Source organism: Muscardinus avellanarius, assembly GCF_963383645.1.
Source record: "Muscardinus avellanarius genome assembly, chromosome: 13".
Lineage (NCBI taxonomy): Eukaryota > Metazoa > Chordata > Mammalia > Rodentia > Gliridae > Muscardinus > Muscardinus avellanarius.
In genome coordinates this window covers 53,542,596-53,561,925 of record NC_137799.1, presented here as the reverse complement: position 1 = coordinate 53,561,925, position 19,330 = coordinate 53,542,596, and the positions used below count along the sequence as shown (strand labels likewise).

Sequence of the window (19,330 nt, the reverse complement as noted above, 5' to 3'; positions counted from 1 at the left end):
TTTATTGATTTTATTATGGGCTTTATCTTATGCTGGTTAATGCCAAAGAAAACCACTTCTAAAGTCATGCATGTCCTCAATGTTTAAATGAGAAGGGAAAAAAAAAAGACTCCAAAGATTATGCTTGCCTCTAACTTACAAAATATGAAAACTTAAAACTTAACCAATCTGCAACAGATAGGTTGATGGCAGATTCAGAAATTCAGAAGGAAGGAAGCTTTCTAGTTATCATTTTTCCACAAAAATTATATTTTCAGAAGCAAGAGAAATACAGGGAACTTGAGTCTACACAGAGACCCAAGTCTACGAAGCAATAAACAAAAGAATAGAGCTTTCTGCTGACAACAGCAAATGAGCTGGCCCACCTGGCAGTTCACCCAGAATGTGTTCAGAAAGGGCGCTCAGGCAACAACAGTGCTTTATTGACTAAAACAACTAAGAGAAGTGGCCCTGGGGATTTGTTTCAATTTTAATTCCTTATCTTTTAATTGCATTTGAAAGAGGAAGCCGGTGGGCTCAAAGTATAGCTCAACAGAGCTGTTGTCTAGCATGCATGAGGCCAATACCCAGCACCATTAAACAAACAAACAAACAAAAGAGCTAGCATTGTTCTGCACTACTCTACAGAGAAAAATCTGAAACAGTAAACAAAAACTGACTCAGCTATTGCTTGCTAGATCAATCATTTCAGATTTGATACCTCAAATCTTAGAGTTTACTCATCTGTAAAATGAGCACCTTGACCCATTATATAAAAGAATCTACTCAACTATAAAACTGTGTGACTTGCTCATTTTACAGCCATGAAAATAAGTATTGACTTATACATCCAGAAATGAAATGTATTAATGATAGTGTTAATGGGTTTTCCCTGGATAGCAGCTATTGTGCTAATCGTTTCTCCTGTGTTGCCTTAGCTCATCCTTACAATTACTCTATATTTGGCAAATGCATTTTAAAAATGAGCAAACGACAAAAAAAGTAGTAATGTATTCAAAAGTTATACATCTATCAAGTGTCAAGGCCAGCAATTGATAAAAGTCTGTTTCCTCAGCCTGTCTGTATACCTGCTATGCCACATTCATGGAATCATAAGGATCCGGTTAAGTGCATAGAAAATGGAGCATCAAGCCTGGCATGGTGGTGCATGCTTGTAATCCCCGCGCTTGGGAGGCTGAGACAGGAGGATCACACAGGTTCAAAGCCAGCCTCGGCTACTTAGTGAGGCTCTCAGCAACTTAGTGAGACCCTGTTTCCAAATAAAATAGAAAAAGGTCTGGGAGTATAGCCTGGAGGTAGAAAGCCTCTAAGTTCTACCCCCAGTACCACCAAAAAAAAAAAAAAAGAAAAGAAAAGAAAATGGAGCATAAATTAAGCTACTATACTTCTCAACAATTTCCAGTGGTTTATTACTACCTTCAAGGCAGATTAATAATGTGTAGCATTTAACCCAGTGTTTACCTGTGAGACAGTCACGTTCTGTGCTGCTCTGTGGTACATGCATGTACACCTTTAACCTCAATGTATTTTCACTTAAACATAAATCAGAACAAAGGTAAGTATCTCTTTCTTAATTAAAATTTTAAAAAATGAAAGTCAAAATTGGGTATATAAACAAAAAAATTGGGTACTTAAAGATAAATCAGAACAAAGTTAAGTAGCACTTTCTTAATTAAAATTTAAAAAAATGAAAGTCAAAATTGGGTATGTGATTGCAAATCACAAAAATATCTTGTAAAGATAATAAAAGAAGGAAAAACAGAATTCATATCAGGTGATCCCAGGAGACATGGTGGATTGAGGGAGAGAAGCTCCAGAAACTTGACACTGGGAGACCGGTGTGATGGACAAAAGAAACTAAATCAGGAGTTAGAATACAAATCTAGGGGGGAAAAATACAGAAGGAACATGTGGGAAGCAAGATTCAATATTCAATTTCCAGTCCTAGTCCTGGGACGCATGTAACAGTGAAATCAGATCAAGTTCATCTTAATACAGGAACATAGCGGAAGATATTTTTATTATTATTACCGACTAGTGATCTAGAATAGTCTTGATCTGGAGTTCAATGATGCTCACTTTGCCAAAGTATTGAGGGATGAAAATTATCAGAGAGGAAAATTTCACTGTATTTCATCTTTACTTAAAAAAAAAAAACTACTATGCTATGTGTGTGAAATTCCCTATACGAAAGAGTACATTGTGTAGTCTTCCAGTTGTACCCATGTTCTTTCAGGAGGCCAGCCTGGTCTCATAGTCACTGGCATTTGAAACCCTGGTTTGGCACAGTCTTGCTCTCTGTGCTTAAAGCAGCCCTTCATAGATATCTATGGATGTTAGACAATAGTTTCAAAACCTCAAAGCACAAAGCCGAGTGGCAGAATGAAAGGCCAAACTAAACCTTTAAAGGGCACATCTATTCAAAACTAGAATACTCTGAGAATGAATTTTCAAAAAAAGCGTATTTCTTCCATATAACTCCTATCTTGAACTATCACCTTGTTTTCTGGACCTGTAAGTAGTGCCACTGCAAATGGTTGCCTTGCTGATACCCTGAATGAGCATTTCACGCCAATGGATCGAGGACTAGCTTGAATTCAGCTCCACTAGCCATGCCTTGCTCCTTGCACTGGGTCATCATGGACCTTGGATAGGTGGGAGCACATATTTCTCATTGGCCCAAAGATATCATGGACATGAGACAGGTGGACTCCTGTCCACATTACCTACATACATCCCTGAGTCAACAAGCGTCTGTGTTGAAACTGCAATCTGCAAGGTCAACTAAATTTTTACGTATCCTTCAATATACTCTAACTGTACTTGAATGAACCAGTTTGTTCTATGAATAAGGTATCCTTATTTTATTCAATCTTTCAATTAACAGCCTTTTTATATTTAACTATTTCACACTACCCACAGGTCCCTAAACAAACCTAAAATGGAAAGGAAGACAAAGACGAGAATATCAGTGACAGACAAGTTACTAAATCAATACCTACAATCATCTATTTTGAGGCATAAATATTTACAAATAACTGAACAGTTATGGCCCAAGCAGTTGTAAAAAGAAACGACCATAATAATTCTTATTGTCAAACCATTAAAGAAAATCTCAAGTTTGTACATAACAGTTATTTTTTTTCTTAATATTGCTATTATGTTTAGGTCTTAAGCTAATACTTTAATTTTGAAAGCAGATAGTCAAAAAGAGAAAACAAAAACAAAAGCCATAGAATGTATTACTACTAAGTTCTTAACCAACTACAATTTTTACATCAGTCCTCTCTGATGTGAGATTTTTTTAAAGAATAAAAATGGTATCAAATAGTTTAAACAAAACCTGTGCAATTTATGTTTAATACATTAAATGCAAAATATAAACATTCAGTGGGATTTTATCTACATACAAAATACAATGAAGAATGCTGACGGAGCTTAACAGTCAGAGGGGAGAAGAGAATGATTTATTTTCTTCTTTCCTGCCTTTCTAGAAGGTCTTCATTTTCTAAAGTTAGCACATATTTATCTTAAAATCAGGGGGACTTTAGATTTCTTCTTGAAGCTTAACATGCCTTCTTTCTATAACACTATTATTATGTAAAAACTTTGAACTGAAAACCTTTTATTTTCACTTTTCCACATAACAAAAACCATGGCTTAACCTAGTGCATAATAAATCTGTAGAGAAAAAGAGGTCATTTCAATAAATAAAACAATTATTTGCTGACTGCTTAACTATGTACCACATTTTATTTAATAATCTCAAGTGGGAAGAAGGGGATATTATGCTTATTTTAGATTTACACCAACCTAAAGCCCAAGGTAAATTAGCAGCAGATCCAAGAATTGAATTTGCACCTTCAGATAGCAAATCAAACATTCTTCCTATTACACCATGGCTGTGTCCCTTGTAGTAATAAAGATTATGATATTAAATCACCTCTCATCTATCTTCTCTCCCTGGAATTGAACCTTGAATGTCTATTTCAACAGTTTCAGACATTTATTTTTTTTAACTGCTGCCTTCAGATCCCAATCACTGTCAAGTTTTCTTTAACTTATAGAACACACACAAAAAAGTACAAATTGCAGCTCCCCTTCCCTTTCTTCCCTTTCCCTACCCCAAAGGTTGCTTCTATATAATATTATAGAGTATCAACCCAGTAAGCTATCTGGTGAGAGAAATCAGAACAGGTGGCTGCTTTACTCAGCAATAATCTTAGCCCCCAAAAAGTAAGAGAACAGGCCAGCTTGTTAGATAAACTTCATGTAACTTTGAAACAAGTGCAAAAAGAACCACCAGACCTGGGGGCGGGGGGGGCGCTCAGTCAATATAATTTTTATTTTTAATATTGTAAAATTTGGCTTCAATATTTTAAAAAGAAAAGCTGATCAAAATGATGCATACCTATAATCCCAATTCTTAGGAGGGCGAGACAAAAGGACTTCAGGTTTAAGGCCAGTCTCAGCAACTTAGTGAGGTCCTATTAAAAAAAAAAAAAAAAAAAAAAAAACAGAGCTGGAGGTGTAGCTCAGAGGTAGAATGTCCATGGATTCAATCCTTAATACCACCAAGGGGAAAAAAAAAAAATATTATTTGTTTTTTTACTTTAAAAATTCAAAATTCACATCTTTTAAGATTTGTTTTTTTCCTTTTTTAAGATTTTTGGTCCTTTTAAAGATTTTTCTTGCTTCTTTTCTTATTTGCTTGGCTTTTTGTGCACTAGGGGTGGAATTAGTGATGGGGTTGAGTGATGACTTTCTTTCAGATATCCAAGGTTTCATAGTCCTTTCAAGACTAAATTAAGGCTACTTCATTAAGAGCTTCCTATATATCGTGAGCTGAACTCCTGGGAGGTCTGAGAGAGGAAAAGAAGCACCTCTTCCCCAAGGGCCAGCTGAATGCTCAGCAGATGTTCCTGAGCACACGATGGGGACATCTCTCTACCTGCCTCATTTCTTTCTCTTTTAGCCTTTGCTCAGCTTATGCAGTAAGAGTATTTGAGCTTTGAACTGAGTGAAAAATAAGCCCCTATTTTTCCTCTTTACCTAAAGAGTAAACACGTCGTTGGGAAGGAAAGAAGAAACAAAAGCAAGAAAATTGTTTTATACCACAGATATTTTTTGATGCATACTCCAAAAGTCTCTAACAGTCCTGCAATCAAGTTGTGTGTGACTTTCAGAAAACATTAAACCATAAAACCACTAAATATGTTGAACAACATAAATTTCTACTATCAGGGATCATGGTTCCTCTACAAGAATTTATGAGAACAGTGTTACATTTGGAATTAGGATCACATTCTATTCATCGTGTGTGTGTGTGTGTGTGTGTGTGTGTGTGTGTGTGTGTGCGCGCGCGCGCGCGCGCGCGCACGTGTGTTTTACTTTCATGATTTACTTTTTCAGAGTTGAGAATAGAGCAACCAAATACATAGAAAGGAGAAGAAAATATCTAACATGACAGGAAATTAACTTCTGAGAAACCACCAAATAAATAAGGCAGACTGTTTGATCTTACATTCATTTAAATAAATCACCTTTTATCACCAGTGGTAAAAATGGCAGCATTCCTTTGTCTTTTAAGGCAGACAATTACAGGATGATATTATATATGAAAATAAAAAACAAAACAAAAAAAGCACACTTGTTCCAAAACAAATATCAAAAAATCCAATGAAGCTGTCCAGTGACAGCTACTAAAATAATTGTCTCTCTATTATTTTCTTTGAGTCATTTTTAAAATAAGCAGCCAGCTATCCATCTCTGGGCACTGTTGAGATGAGTTTGCCACAAAAGCCACTTATATTTTTAGAAGCCAAAGTCTTGACAAATCAGTTCCTAAGAACATAATTTGTTACACATCGAAGAGAGCCTGAAAACACAGACCTTGGTTTAAGAGGCTTCCGTATCTTTTTGTAACCTTTCCAAATCTAAGTATGTGGGAAGAGAACCCATAAATTTAAGTCGAAAGTGAAACACTTAGAATATTTCCAATTTAAAATACATTAAAATGTGGTCTTTAAAAGGAAATGAAAATGGCTCTTTAAGCATATGAAAAGTTGCTCCTCATCACTCATAAGAGAAATGGGAATAAAAAATGAGATACCATTTCCACCCACTAGACAGGGATGGAGGGGGTGCTTAATAAATCACTAGGTGGGGAAATAGGCAGAATAGGCAGGCTCATATTGTTGATGTGAACAAAACAGTATAGAACCTCTTCAGTGGGAAATTGTAAATGTCTATAAAAATTTAAATTCCACTTAGACTTGGAAACCACAATTCTACTCCTAGGAAATTTATTCTATCCACATCCTCATTCATGTGCATGAACTCTTTAGAACATTATTGGCTGCAGTATTATTGATGGCATAGAAAGGTCTACTGGGTTTCGTTTTGTATAATGTATTTACTTATCAAAAAATTAAAAATTAGCTGGGCATGGTGGCACATGCTTGTAATCCCAGCATTTGAAGGCTGAGACGGGAGGATCGCACAGGTTCGAAGCCAGCCTCAGCTACTCAGTGAGGCTCTCAACAACTTAGTGAGACCCTGTTTCCAAATAAAGTATAAAATAGGTGTGGGAGTATAGCCTGGAGGTAGAAAAGCCCCTGATTTCTACCCTCAGTACCACACACACACACACACACACACACACAAATAAATAAATAAAAAATAAAAAAATTGAAATTTGGGCAAGAAAGAATGTCATCTGTACAGTTTAGAAATCAGAAGTGGTCTGAACTCTCCTACAAAGAAAATACTAAAGTACCCTATGCAGGTCATTACTGACCCCTGTAATACAATGCCATATTCAGACAGCTTGACACCGCTGCATTAGTGAAAGCTCCTTATCATAAGATCCCTTTAGCCCTTTAATAACCAAAACCCCTTGTTGGAGGTCCACTGCAGACCACTGCATAACAAGGACTATTTTAGGATCATTTCAATTTATTTCTTGCAAAAACAAATCGTATATAAATGTAACTGTCACTCTGAAAAAGCAGGACTGCATTATGCTACAGACTTAATACAGACTGAAAGCATGTTCCCCATGTCTTCAGCAAATCTTGCCAAATGGGCGTCTGAAATGTCCTATTGAAACAGGTGGTGTCTGAACGGAATTGGATTTCTGCCTATAGAAGCCCTGGCTTTAACAACTGCTGTGGTTAGTTTTAATTTTCAGTCCTCAAAATTAACTGCTTGCCAGTGATTCTGAAATAGACTGAACAACATGTTTAGACTTTGCCCTGTTTAATTGAGAGAGGGAAAGAGAACTGGTGGAGAGATAGAAGAAGGGAAGAAGGGAGGAAGGAGGGAGAGGGAAGAAGGAAGGGAAGGAGGGAGGGAAGGCAGGCTGGTTCTACCACCATCCCATGAAGAAGAAAACCCAGGCAGACCATTTGATTTCCAGGCCCAAAACAAACAAACAAAAACAAACCAGGGGAGCAGCTGTAAAATAAACTCGATTCTCCAAAGATGCTTGCCCCTTTTGTGCTTTCTTCATAGAAACACAAGGATATAACTCCCTTGCTGGATATAATACACGTGAAATTTTCTAAAAGAACACAGCTTTCAAAAGCCTTTAATTAATCTGCTAGGAATTTAGAATTAAAAACAATAGAAAAAAATTACTAGTTTTTCTAATTAGAACTTACATCTTAAAAATAAATGTTATTCCAAGCTGGGTGTGATGGCACACACTTGTAATCCCAGTACTTGGGAAGGCTAAAATAGGAGGATCACAGGTTTGCAGCCAACCTCACCTACTTCCTGAAGCCTTCTGCAATTTCGTGAGACTCTGTTTCAAAATAAAGAATAAAACAATAGGACTGAGGTGTAGCTCAGAGATAGAATGCCCCTGGGTTCAATCCCCAGTACAGAGAGAGAAAAAAAGTTATTCCAAAGAAACCTGAAGTTATACTTGATACAAACAAAATACAGACACCCAGAGTGGATCATCCTTGAAGAAAGATACCATGAGATAATCTCTTACAAGTCCATCAATGTGCTGGTCACATTTTGATACTAAATATGTTTTCCAGTGAGTAAGTGCTGAGTAGCATATACTAAATAACAAATATTTGTCACCACACCTTTAAATGTTTAATGCAGATAGTCAAGCATTTGTTTATCTTCTTATTTACTTATTTATTTTGGTATTGAGGGTTAAACACAAGGTTGTTCAGTCTCTGATCTATAACCCCAGCCCTTTTATTATTTTTTAAATTCTGAAACTAGGTCTCACTAAGTTGCTGAGTTTGGCCTCAAACTTGCAATTCTCCTATCTCAGCCTCTCAAGAACTAATATTACAAGTGCCTACCACTGCACCCAGCTAGCATCTGTTTACCTTCTAAACGAGTAATCAAGGGAAAAAAAACCGAGGTGTTAGGTAATATACTATTTGCTACACACTATGGCTACACATCCCCTACGTGGAAAATACCATCATGTCCATTTCAAAGCTGATGAGCCAAGATCCAAAAAGATGTAATAACTTTTCCAGTCAAACCCAACTAGAATATAATAGAGATGAAGTTTTCACCTAAATCTGCAAGACTCAAGTGGCTATCAAGTGGATAATGCTCCCATCTAATCAGGAATGTAAAGACCAGTTACTTGAATTATTAATTTTAGTTATATGACACACAATAGTTAATATAATTTTTTGCCTTGCCAATACCCAGAGGGAAAAGCTCATCTTTTTTCAATCCAATGTCTTGGAGTAATGGATAGGAAACTTTTCCACACCATCTTTCAATACAATTTAATTCTGGCTCTTAAGACGGTGATGCGCGAACAGAGAGAGACATCTATCAAAATCACACAGACTTTTAATGCTAATATCCTGATCAGCATAATGTGAGAATAAATTGATACAAAGGGATTCATCAGTCCTTCCTTCATTTCCTTTTTGAATGGAAAAAATGGGAATACCTCATCAGGATAAAGGGATTTTTCTCCACAGTGTATACCTGATCCCTCTGCTTAAAATTCAAGAACAAATTAGATTATATCAAGTCTTGCCCTCCAAAGTTTATTGCTCATTGTTCCCTTCCAATAAAAAAATGTTTTAAAATAAAGAAAATCTCTTAATAATAGTATAGTAAAAATGTAAAAACTGTGAATTATACGTATATAGATAACAAATGCATATAGTAATAAATATAAATAACCTTTTAAAGAGGCTCTGAAGTTGTTCCTTTCCATTTTCTGACTCCTACCCTCTGTTTTTTCCTTAAGGTCTGACAGGGGCTAGATCTTAAACGAAATCCATGATTTCACCAGAAAACTACAAATGAGGTCTCTAGAGAAAATTATCTCAAGATCTTACAAAAACCATAATAACAATTCTATATTCCAATATTCTCAGAAAATGATGCTTAATTCCAAATGCATCTGGCTGGCCCCCAGAAGATCCCTCCCCAACTTTGAAGCAAATATAACATTTATCTTAGGGAACTATTCAATGAAGATCACAAGGTACATTTCTTTTTTTTTCTTTTATTGCTACATTATAGTCATACATCTTAGTAGGGTACAAGATGGTAGAGGCATACATGCACACATCACCCAATTATCTTACCCAATTCCCATCCCATTTCCTCCACCCTCCTTCTTTCTCATGTTCAACTCAGTGATTGCTTTGCTATGTTTGTGAATGTACATCATGTGCATCAGAGAATTTCCCTCTTCCCCCCCTCCTATCATCCTCAGTTAGGTCACCTTATTTGTTCATCTATGGTTTCTTCTTCTTTGTCTAGAGTTCCTCCAATGATTCTTTTTTCCCTAGCTTCCAATTATTAGGGAAAGCATCGATTTCTTACTTTTTGTGACTGACTAATCTCACTTAGCATAATGTTCTCCAGATCCATCCAATTCCCTACAAATTACATGATTTTGTTCTTTTTTATGGCTAAGTAAAATTCCATTATGTACATATCCCATAGTTTGTAATCCATTCATCTATTAATAGACATCTTGGCTGGTTTCATAATTGCCAATTGTGAATTGTGGGGCAATGAAGATAGATGCACATGCATTTATTTGGTAGTTTGGTTTCCATTCTTTTGGTTAGATACCCAGAAGTGGTATTGCTAGATCATATGGTAGGTTCATTCCCATTCTTCTGAAGATTCTCCATTCTATTTTCCAAAGTGGTTGCACTAATTTGCAATCCCACCGACAATATATTAGAGTTCCCTCTTCTCCAACTTCACCAGCATTTGTTGTTGTTTGTGTCTTGAATGACTGCCATTCTAATTTGGTTTAAGTAGAATCTCAGGGTAGTTTTGATTTGCATCTCTCTGATTGCTAATGATGTTGAACATTTTTTCATATATTTATTGGCCACTTGAATTCTTTTTTTGTGAAGTGTCTATTTTGTTCACGTGCCTATTTCTGATTGATTTGTTTTCTTAGTGTTGAGTTTCCCAAGTTTGCTGTATATTCTAGATATTAACCCTCTATCAGAAGAGTAGTTGCCAAAAATCTTCTCCCATTCTGTTGGCTCTCTGTTGAGGTTCTTGATAGTTTCCATTGCTGAACAGAAACTCCTCAGTTTAATGCAATCCCACGCATTGATCTGCCTTTTAGTTTCTTGTGCTTTTGGGGTCTTGTTGAGAAAGTTTTTACCTGTGACTATGTGCTGAAATGTTGGACCTATGCCCTCTTCAAGGAGCTACAAAGTCTCTGGTCTGATTTCAGGTCTTTGATCCATCTTGAATTGAATCTTGTGCAGGGTAAGAAATTGGGGATTATTTCCACTTTTCTGCATATGGTTAACCAGTTTTGTCAACACCATTTGTCGAGCAGGCTATCTTTTTCCAGTGTATGTGTTTGGTCCCTTGGTCAAAAATTAATTGGCTGTAAGTGTGTAGATTTGTTTCTGAGTCTTCTATTCTTCTCTACTGGTCTCTGTGTCTTGTTTTTGTGCCAATACCATGCTGTTTTTATTACTATGACTTTGTGTTATACTTTGAAATCAAGTTTTGTAATATCTCCTACATGGTTCTTGTTGCTGAGACTATTTTGGCTATTCTGAGTTTTTGTTGTTCCAAATGAATTTGAGGACTGATTTTTCTATGTTTGTGAGGAATGGCCTTGGTAATTTAATGGGTATTTTGTTGAATCTATAGATCACTTTTGGAAGAATAGCTATTTTGATGATATCTATTCTGCCTACTCAAGAGCATGAAAGATCTTTCCATATCCTAAGGTCTTCTTAAATTTTTTTCCAATGTTTTATAATTTTCCTTGTAGAGGACTTTTTCCTACTTGGTTAGGTTTATTCCTAAGTATTTTATTTTTTGTGAGATATGTGAGTGGAAATGTTTTCTGGATTTCTTTTTCAGTGGATTTATGGCTGGCATATAGGAAAGCTTCTGATTCTTTAAAATTGATTTTGTATCCAGAGAATTTGCTGGATTAGCTGATTAGTTCTATAAGCCTTTTGGTTGAGTATGTTGGGTCTTCTAAGTATAGTATCATATCATCTGCAAATAGAAATCATTTTAGTTCTTCTTTTCCTATCTGTACCTCTTTGATTTCCAACTCTTGAATTACTGCTCTGGCTAGAGTTTCAAGCACTATATTGAGAAGAAGTGGTAATAATGGACATCCTTGTCTTGTTCCTGTTTTTACGGTTTCACCCATTTAATCTGATATTGGCTGTGGGCCTATTGTATATTGCCTTTATGATGTTGAGGTATGTTCCTTCTATTCCAATTCTTCACAGTGCTTTTAGCATGAATCGGCGTTGGATTTTTATAGAATGCTTGTTCAGTGTCTATTAAAATAATCATGTGATTTTTTGTATTTATTCTGTTTATATGGTTAATTACATGGATTTTTTTTTTTTTTTTTTTTTTTTTTAGTATATTGCTTTGCATCCCTGGGATGAACCCAACTTGATTATGGTGTATAATTTTCTTGATGTGGTTTTGAATGCACATTGCTATTATTTTGTTTAGCAGTCTTATGTCTATGTTAATCAATGATATAGGCCTATAGTTTTCTTTTCTTGAACTGTCTTTATTTGGTTTGGGTATTAATGATATGTTGGCTTCATAGAATGTATTTGGGAGAGGTGCTTTTTATTTCATGGACTAGACTGAGTAGTACTGGTATTAGCTCTTCTATAAGGTTTTACAAATTCACTTGGGAAACCAGCTGGTCCTGGTTTTTTGTTTTTGTGTTTTTGATGGTATGCTCTTTATGGCTGCATCAATCTCTTTGATTGTTGTTGATTAGTTTAGATTTTACATTTTCTTCTTGACTCAATTTAGGAAAGTTATATATATATATATATATATATATATATATATATATATAATTTTCTTCAAGATTTTCCACTTTATTGGAGTATAGTTTTTCAAAGTAGTTTCTGATAATCCTCTGGAATTCCACAATGTCAGTAATAATGTCTCGTTTTTTATCTCTTATTTTTATAATTTGGATTGATTCTTTCTTTTGGTTACATTAGCTAGTGGTATCTATCTTGTCTATTTTTTTTTTTTTGAGAAACCAGCTTTTCTTTTTTTTATATGCTTGTCTTTTGTAGCAGGCAATGCATTTTTAATTTATTTTATTATTATCATTAATGTGTGTGTGTGTGTGTGTGTGTGTGTGTATGCATGTGTGTGTGTTGCTAGGAATTGAACTCAGGGTTGTTCTACCACCAAGCTACACCTCCAGCCCTATTTTATTTTTATTTTGAAGCAGGGTCTCACTAGATTGGTGAGAATCTCACTACTGACTGAGGCTGTTCTCCAACCTGCGATCCTTCTATCTCAGCCTCCCCAGGACTAGGATAACAGGAGTGCCCCACTGCACCTGGCTAGAGGCAGTGAACTTCCTGAGGACAAAGTCTTCGTATCGCACACCCCTGATGCTGATACATGGGAGGTGGATAAGAAATGCTTGTTGAATACATGAGAGCGTAATGACTGAAGTGGTGGCATTTGTAGGTGCGAAGTCTAGGAAACTGAAAAGAATAATACCGTGAAAGAAAAACGATAATCTATTTTTGTAGTCAGCAGACCTTTGTAGACCTTGTAGTGAATATTTCTTGAGAAACCAGCTTTTCTTTTGTTGATTTTCTATACTTTTTTTATTTTCTACTTTCATTGATTTCTGCTCTGATTGTAATAATGCCCTGTCTTCTACTGGCTTTAGACTTTTTAGAACATTTTTTTCAAGGAAGAAGTATGTCAAGATTTCTTTATAACTATTTTAAAAAGTTATTACATTCAAAAAGAAATACGGAAGGAAAAAATTGCCATATCGCTATAGGTTTATAGATGACAAAGTAGAAAACTAAATCTGCAACTTTTCAAGTTTCTTTTGGCAAAAGTTCTTTGGAATCATTTCTCTCTAAGAGCTGAAAAATATTTTTACTAAGATGCTGCCAGCTCTAAAAACAACCTTTCTGATCTTTTAGAAAGTCAAGCTCAATTTTTAATAGAACTCTGTACCTTTAGACTGAAAGAAAAAAAATGAAAGAAAAGAAGCCCAAGCCAGATATTTACTACACTCATTCCTCAAGAGACACATAATGATTGTACATAAGCATAGGAAGAGAAGTTCAAATTGTTTTCTGTTAAAAATAGTACACAGACATCTATTCCACACACAGATAATGTGTAGCATAGTTAGGTATAAGGAAAATAGCACCCTTCATTCTCCCAAAGAACATCCAATTAAAAATAAAAAGTTTTTCTGAAGAGACACAGTCATGAATAGAAGATTTCTAATAAAATAAGAATTACTGGAAAATTAGCAATACCTCGCAATAAGCTAGGCTACATTAATACTAAGGCAATGGTGTTTAAATGGTGAATAAAAATAATATGTCAAAAATCTAGATGAGCCAGAAAAAAAGCTTAGAGCCTATTGAATGCCTTTCCACAGAAGGTAACTTTAATCTTCCCAGATGAAATGGACAGAATCACTGACATTGCTATGACTTTAAATAAATTCCTAAAAAAAATTTACTACAAAATTCATTGCAATCATCCCCCTAAAGTACTTATAAAATATGTCAGATAATATGCAGCTGAAATATCTCAAAGTTGAAACTCATTATCTTATAGCTGTCAAGACACAATGGAAGTCTAATAGGAAAATGTCGATGGGATTCAAATAATGCTTAAAGAAACACAAAGAAGGGAAGTTGGACATTAAGGAGGATCATTCTGAGATAAAAACCAAGTGGAGCAAAAGAGGAGAAACAGGGGGAGGGGCCTTATCAGGACGTGGTGCAGCACTGGCTGCATTATCACTGACCTCTCACCTCCCCTCCTGCTCACAAGCAACCCACGAGTACTCCAGGACTAAGTGGTTGTTTTAAAAAGTTCTTGTATTGTATTTACTTTTCCCTACACTTATCAGAAGCTTAATGTACTCAAGTCCCATAATTCACATACTACAGCTACCTACTACCTTAACAATATAGCCCAGGGAGATAACCAGAAGCATGAAATGCCACCATGTTAAAAATAACAACAACAACAATAATAACAATAATAATAATAATGAGGGTGATTAAAATTTTAAAAATGGACCAAGTGATTGTTAAAGACATAGCCATAGGTAAACAGACAGCATTAGCACTTAATAGCTATTAAAGGAAAAAAATAGGGTCATTTTTTTTTCAAACAGCTCCCTCAATTAGTATATAATAAATCCCCAATTGTAAAATGGTGGTGCCTGCTTATACTCCTAGTACTTGGGAGGCTGAAACAGAATAGGTTTGAGGATAGCCTCAGTAACCTATCAAGACTGTTTTAAAATAAAAGATAAAATAGAGATGGGGTGAAATGCCCCTGGATTCAGTCTCTAGTGCCAAAAAAAAAAATGATTTGTGTTACAGACCATTTCTTTATGAAGATGCATTTTCCCATAGAATACTCATAATGGCGCTGCATTTCCCAAACTGGCCCACCCACCAGTACCCATTTAACCAGTAAATCTACTGACATAGAGTTCCGTAAGGAATGAAGCACAATAAAAGTACTTGCAGTATATCATATGCCTGTGGGTAAGTCAATTAAAAGGACAAGAGCCTGGCAAAACAGTACTCAAAAACAAACAGGGTCCATATAACCCAATGGTTCACACAATTATACACATGAGCAATATTCTCATGACATAGCTTTCCTGATGTTCTTCTGAGAGTGGCTGTCTATGAACATAAGGGAAATATTAGTTTTTTATTATTCATTACTGAGGATGAGCCAAAAGGTGCTGTACGCCTGGGCTAAACCCCAGCCAGTTTTATTTTGAGTTAGGGTCTTGCTAAGTTGACCCAATCGGCTTTGAACTTGCAGTCCTCCTGCCTCGGGATTACAGGTAGGCGCCACCATGCCTAGCAGGGAAAGAATTTTTGTGCCACATTAAAACTCAACTCCTTCCTTATAAAGTCCTCAGGCAGAGTTTATTAGTGAAGAGAAGTATCTTCTAGGTTATGGTCTACACACATGCTTACAGAAAATGATAATTTCATGAGTATAAAACAATGCAAAAACATTCCAAAAAAAACCAAGTGAGGAAGATCCTACAGTAAAAAAAAAAAAAAAAAATTCAAAATTAGAAAGGGTTTGAACTTCCCACATAAGATGACAAAGGAAGTTCATCTGAAGTAGAGGTGGTGGTCCAAAAGATATCCATTTTAAAGTACATATGGACTAATCAATAATGTTTATCTGTATAGCTGACTTGGCTGCAAGAAAACATTCCAAACTCCAACTAACAATCTATCCAGATAAGCCAAATCACAAGGGCAAAATTAACTATACCTTTGTTATCCTTATCTTAAAAAATAAATCATTTACTTTTTTATTCCATTTAAACAAAAATGTGTAAATTATGCAAGCATATATGAGTGAATACGCCTTTTCTATTAATTATGTTTGTGTAGAACACTTGAACAGGGGCTGGGTGTGTCACTCACTGGTAGGCACTTATCCAGCACACACTTGGCTCAGGGTGTGATTCCCCAGCACACACAAAGAAAATAAAATTGAACAATAACTCCTTTTATATCATTTTAATATTTCTAACATTTTCCAAAAGTTTCTATAAACTAATATAACGAAGTTTAGATGTTGTTCTTTCTGTAACTGAGGATAGTTCATAGTTCCTTGTTTGGGGCATTTATCAAAATAGATTTTAAATGCATAGATCATAAAGCTCTTTCTCTCTCTCTCTCTCTTTTTTTAATGGTACTGGAGATGGAACCCAGGGGCCTTCTGCCTCTGAGCTACACCTCCAGCCCTGTTTTCTATTGTTTATTTTGAAACAAGGCCTCACTGAGTTGCAAGAGGTCTGTGAACTGAGATCTTCCTGTCTTAGCCTCCCAAATGCTGGAATTACAAACGTGCACCACCATGCCCAGCAAGGCTGTTCTTTATTATTATTATTATTATTATTATTATTATTACCTCAATGTAGTCATCATCTTAATGGGGAACAAAATGGTAGAGGCACACATGCAATTATCACTTATTTAGCCCTTCCCCAATTCCCACCCCATTTCCTCCCTCCTCCCTCGTTCTCATGTTTGGTTTACTGATTGACTTTGATATGTTTGTGAATGTACATCATGTACCCTCAGTCAGGTCACTTTATTTGCTCCTTTATAGGATTTCCTTCTTTGTCTAGAGTTCCTTTTATGATCCTTTTTCTCCCTAGGTTCTCCATATATGTTCTAACCAACATAATTTCAGATTCATACCCACTTAAAATATTGTTTGCCTACTTATTTTCAAACCTGAGTCCATGGCTAAACCATTAAGGTACTTCATTTATTTTACCTCTCTCAAGACATTATTATACTTCTTAGCACACTAACAAAACGGTTTCATCTTTCCTTTTAATAGGAAGAAGGCTTTTTACAAGTTAATGCCACTTACCCCTCCTGCCTTCAGCAACTTTCTTCTAAAATCCTCAGTGGGGTTGTTGAAAGTTAGCTTTTCACAGCGGAGGTGATTCACTGGTGGATGGCCTTCAAGATGCAGGAATAAGTCATAATCAAAGCGAACTTTCTTAGGTTCTTCCTAAAGGATAAAATAAATATATATTTATATATATTGAAGCAAAACAGGCAAAATAGAAATCTTAAATGCAGTAATCCAATCTTCCTAAGGAAAAGTTTTAGATGCTGAATAGCTGTGGTGTCAAAGTAGTGCAAAAAATTTTATGGAGTTACATATAAAGCAAAAAGAAAATACATGATTAATTAGTTTCTTGCATTAGAAGAAAATCAAAAGTAATCTCATCATCTTTCCCACATTCTCTCAAGTGGTGTGACACTCTCAACACAGTCACCCAACTGACCCTCTAAGTCTACACCCATCGTCGAAGGCTGCCGTGTGCTCTTTTAAGCCATTTATGTAGTTGGCTGAACATTTTTCCCTCTCTATACACTGATTTTTAAATATCCAATGTGAAATGAAGACCGCAGATCATAATGAGAACTAATATGTATTGGAATCGTTATCTTATTTAATTCTCACAACCAGCCCTCCTCTGGGACAGTTGTGTGTTCGATTTGGTTGTTGTATGACAAATGAGATACAATAAAGTAATTTGAACCCAGGTCGTCTGACTCAAAAGTCTTGGCACCTCAAGCTCTCAGGCATTGCCTACTACAAATCCATGTTTCCATCTCCTTATCCCAACTTCCCCTATGCATAGTCTCCATACACTTCCCCACTCCCCTTCCAGGACTCCCCAGTTGGCCAGGAAACAAGCTCCTCCCCTTTCTTATCAGATGCCATTTTCTTCTGGCTTTCCTCATAGTTAACTGGTCTTTTTCCCAGCCTCCTTTTCTTTCCTATTGACCTTTAAATGTCCTTTATCTTTCTGCAGGTTTCCCAGGAAGGTGATACCCATTCACAGGAGTCAGTTCCACCCCAGGGGACAGGGGCTCCCTCACCTCTCTCTCTCTCACTAAAGCCCTCACTCCACTGCCCCTTGCGAGTGTTCCAGAGACCGACCCACAGCAACCAAACCCTACATTACCTTAACGTTATCACGTCCAGTCCTTTCTCCCAGTCGGTATCTTAGCAAACACCAATCCTAACTGCTTGCCAAGGTGAAAATACGCAAAAGTCATCCTCTGCTCTGTGATCCCTCACTCACCGCCCTCAGATTTCCTCCCAGTTCTATTCGGTATTTCTCCATAGGAACTCTCAGGCCTCTCCCTGTTCTCTAGTCACTTGAACACTGACTCTTCCTCCCTGGCCCTTCCTCCCTCACTAGTCTCCTCCCTGTTGGAATCTGCTTCACTCTCCTGCTCACAATGACAGTGATTTTTCTAACAACAACAAAAAAAGTTATCTTTTCATTGATTAAAAGAAGCCTCTTCAATTTCTTTCTTTAATGTTTTATAGTTTTTGTTGTAGAGGTCTTTTACATCTTGGGTTAGGTTTATTCCTAGGTATTTTATTGGTTTTGAGGTTATAGTGGAAAAAGAAGAAAAAAAGGACAGCATGGATAGCAGCTACAAGATCACAGAATAGATAAGAGAAATAAGTTCCAGTGTCCTATAGCAATATGATTCTAGTTAGTGATGACTTACTGTATATTTCAAAATAGGTAGAAGAAAGGATTTGAAATGTTCCTAACACAAGGAAAGAATGAATGTTAGATTGGATACTTATGCAAATTTCCCTGACTTGCCATCACACATTGTATGCATGCATGGAAGTATCAATCTGTACTCTATCAATATATAACGATTTATCATGTATCAACTAAAAATAAATTGTTTGAAAGTAAAAAAAGGAAGCCTCTTGACTAATGTTTTATCATATAATCCCACTTCCTTGGAAGCCAGCATTGTCTTACCACCTTCCCTAGAATTCCTTTTTTTCTCTTACTATAATCTCTGCTTGCAGAATGTTCACCCATGCTTCATATTACCACATTAATTCTGCCTTTCGCACATAGTACTCTCCAGGCCGAAGTGTCTTCCCTCCCAGCGTATGCCCCTCCTTTGCCTGGATAATGTAACTCATCATTTTAAGAACCAGCTAAATTTAGCAAGCTCTTTTGAAAAGTCTTTGTAACTTCCCAACACAAACCAAATTAGATATCTCTCTTACAGCATATCTCTATTAATGTAATCAACATACGAACATTTTTGTCTTATCGATCCCATAAGTTGTAAAACAGTCAATATAACCTTAGAATTGACTAAAAAGGAGAGCAGTTTTCTGCTTTGTAATTGGGAGTGTAAATTGGTAAAGGCTCTTATAAGATCTTTTGGCCGTATCTATCAACATACTCAGTGCTAACAATGTTTAGCCCAATAATTCT

The 19,330-nt window shown here is 36.1% G+C and overlaps 1 protein-coding gene across 1 annotated transcript in view; it reads right to left on the bottom strand.

Moving 5' to 3' along the window:
- MLLT3 (MLLT3 super elongation complex subunit) overlaps positions 1-19,330 on the bottom strand; it is a gene marked incomplete at both ends in the record, with an annotated part of 295,725 nt that overhangs the window by 89,265 nt on the left and 187,130 nt on the right. The window contains 1 exon segment of the mRNA XM_080709523.1: positions 16,921-17,064. Within this exon segment, the coding sequence (XP_080565649.1) occupies positions 16,921-17,064 (144 nt within the window).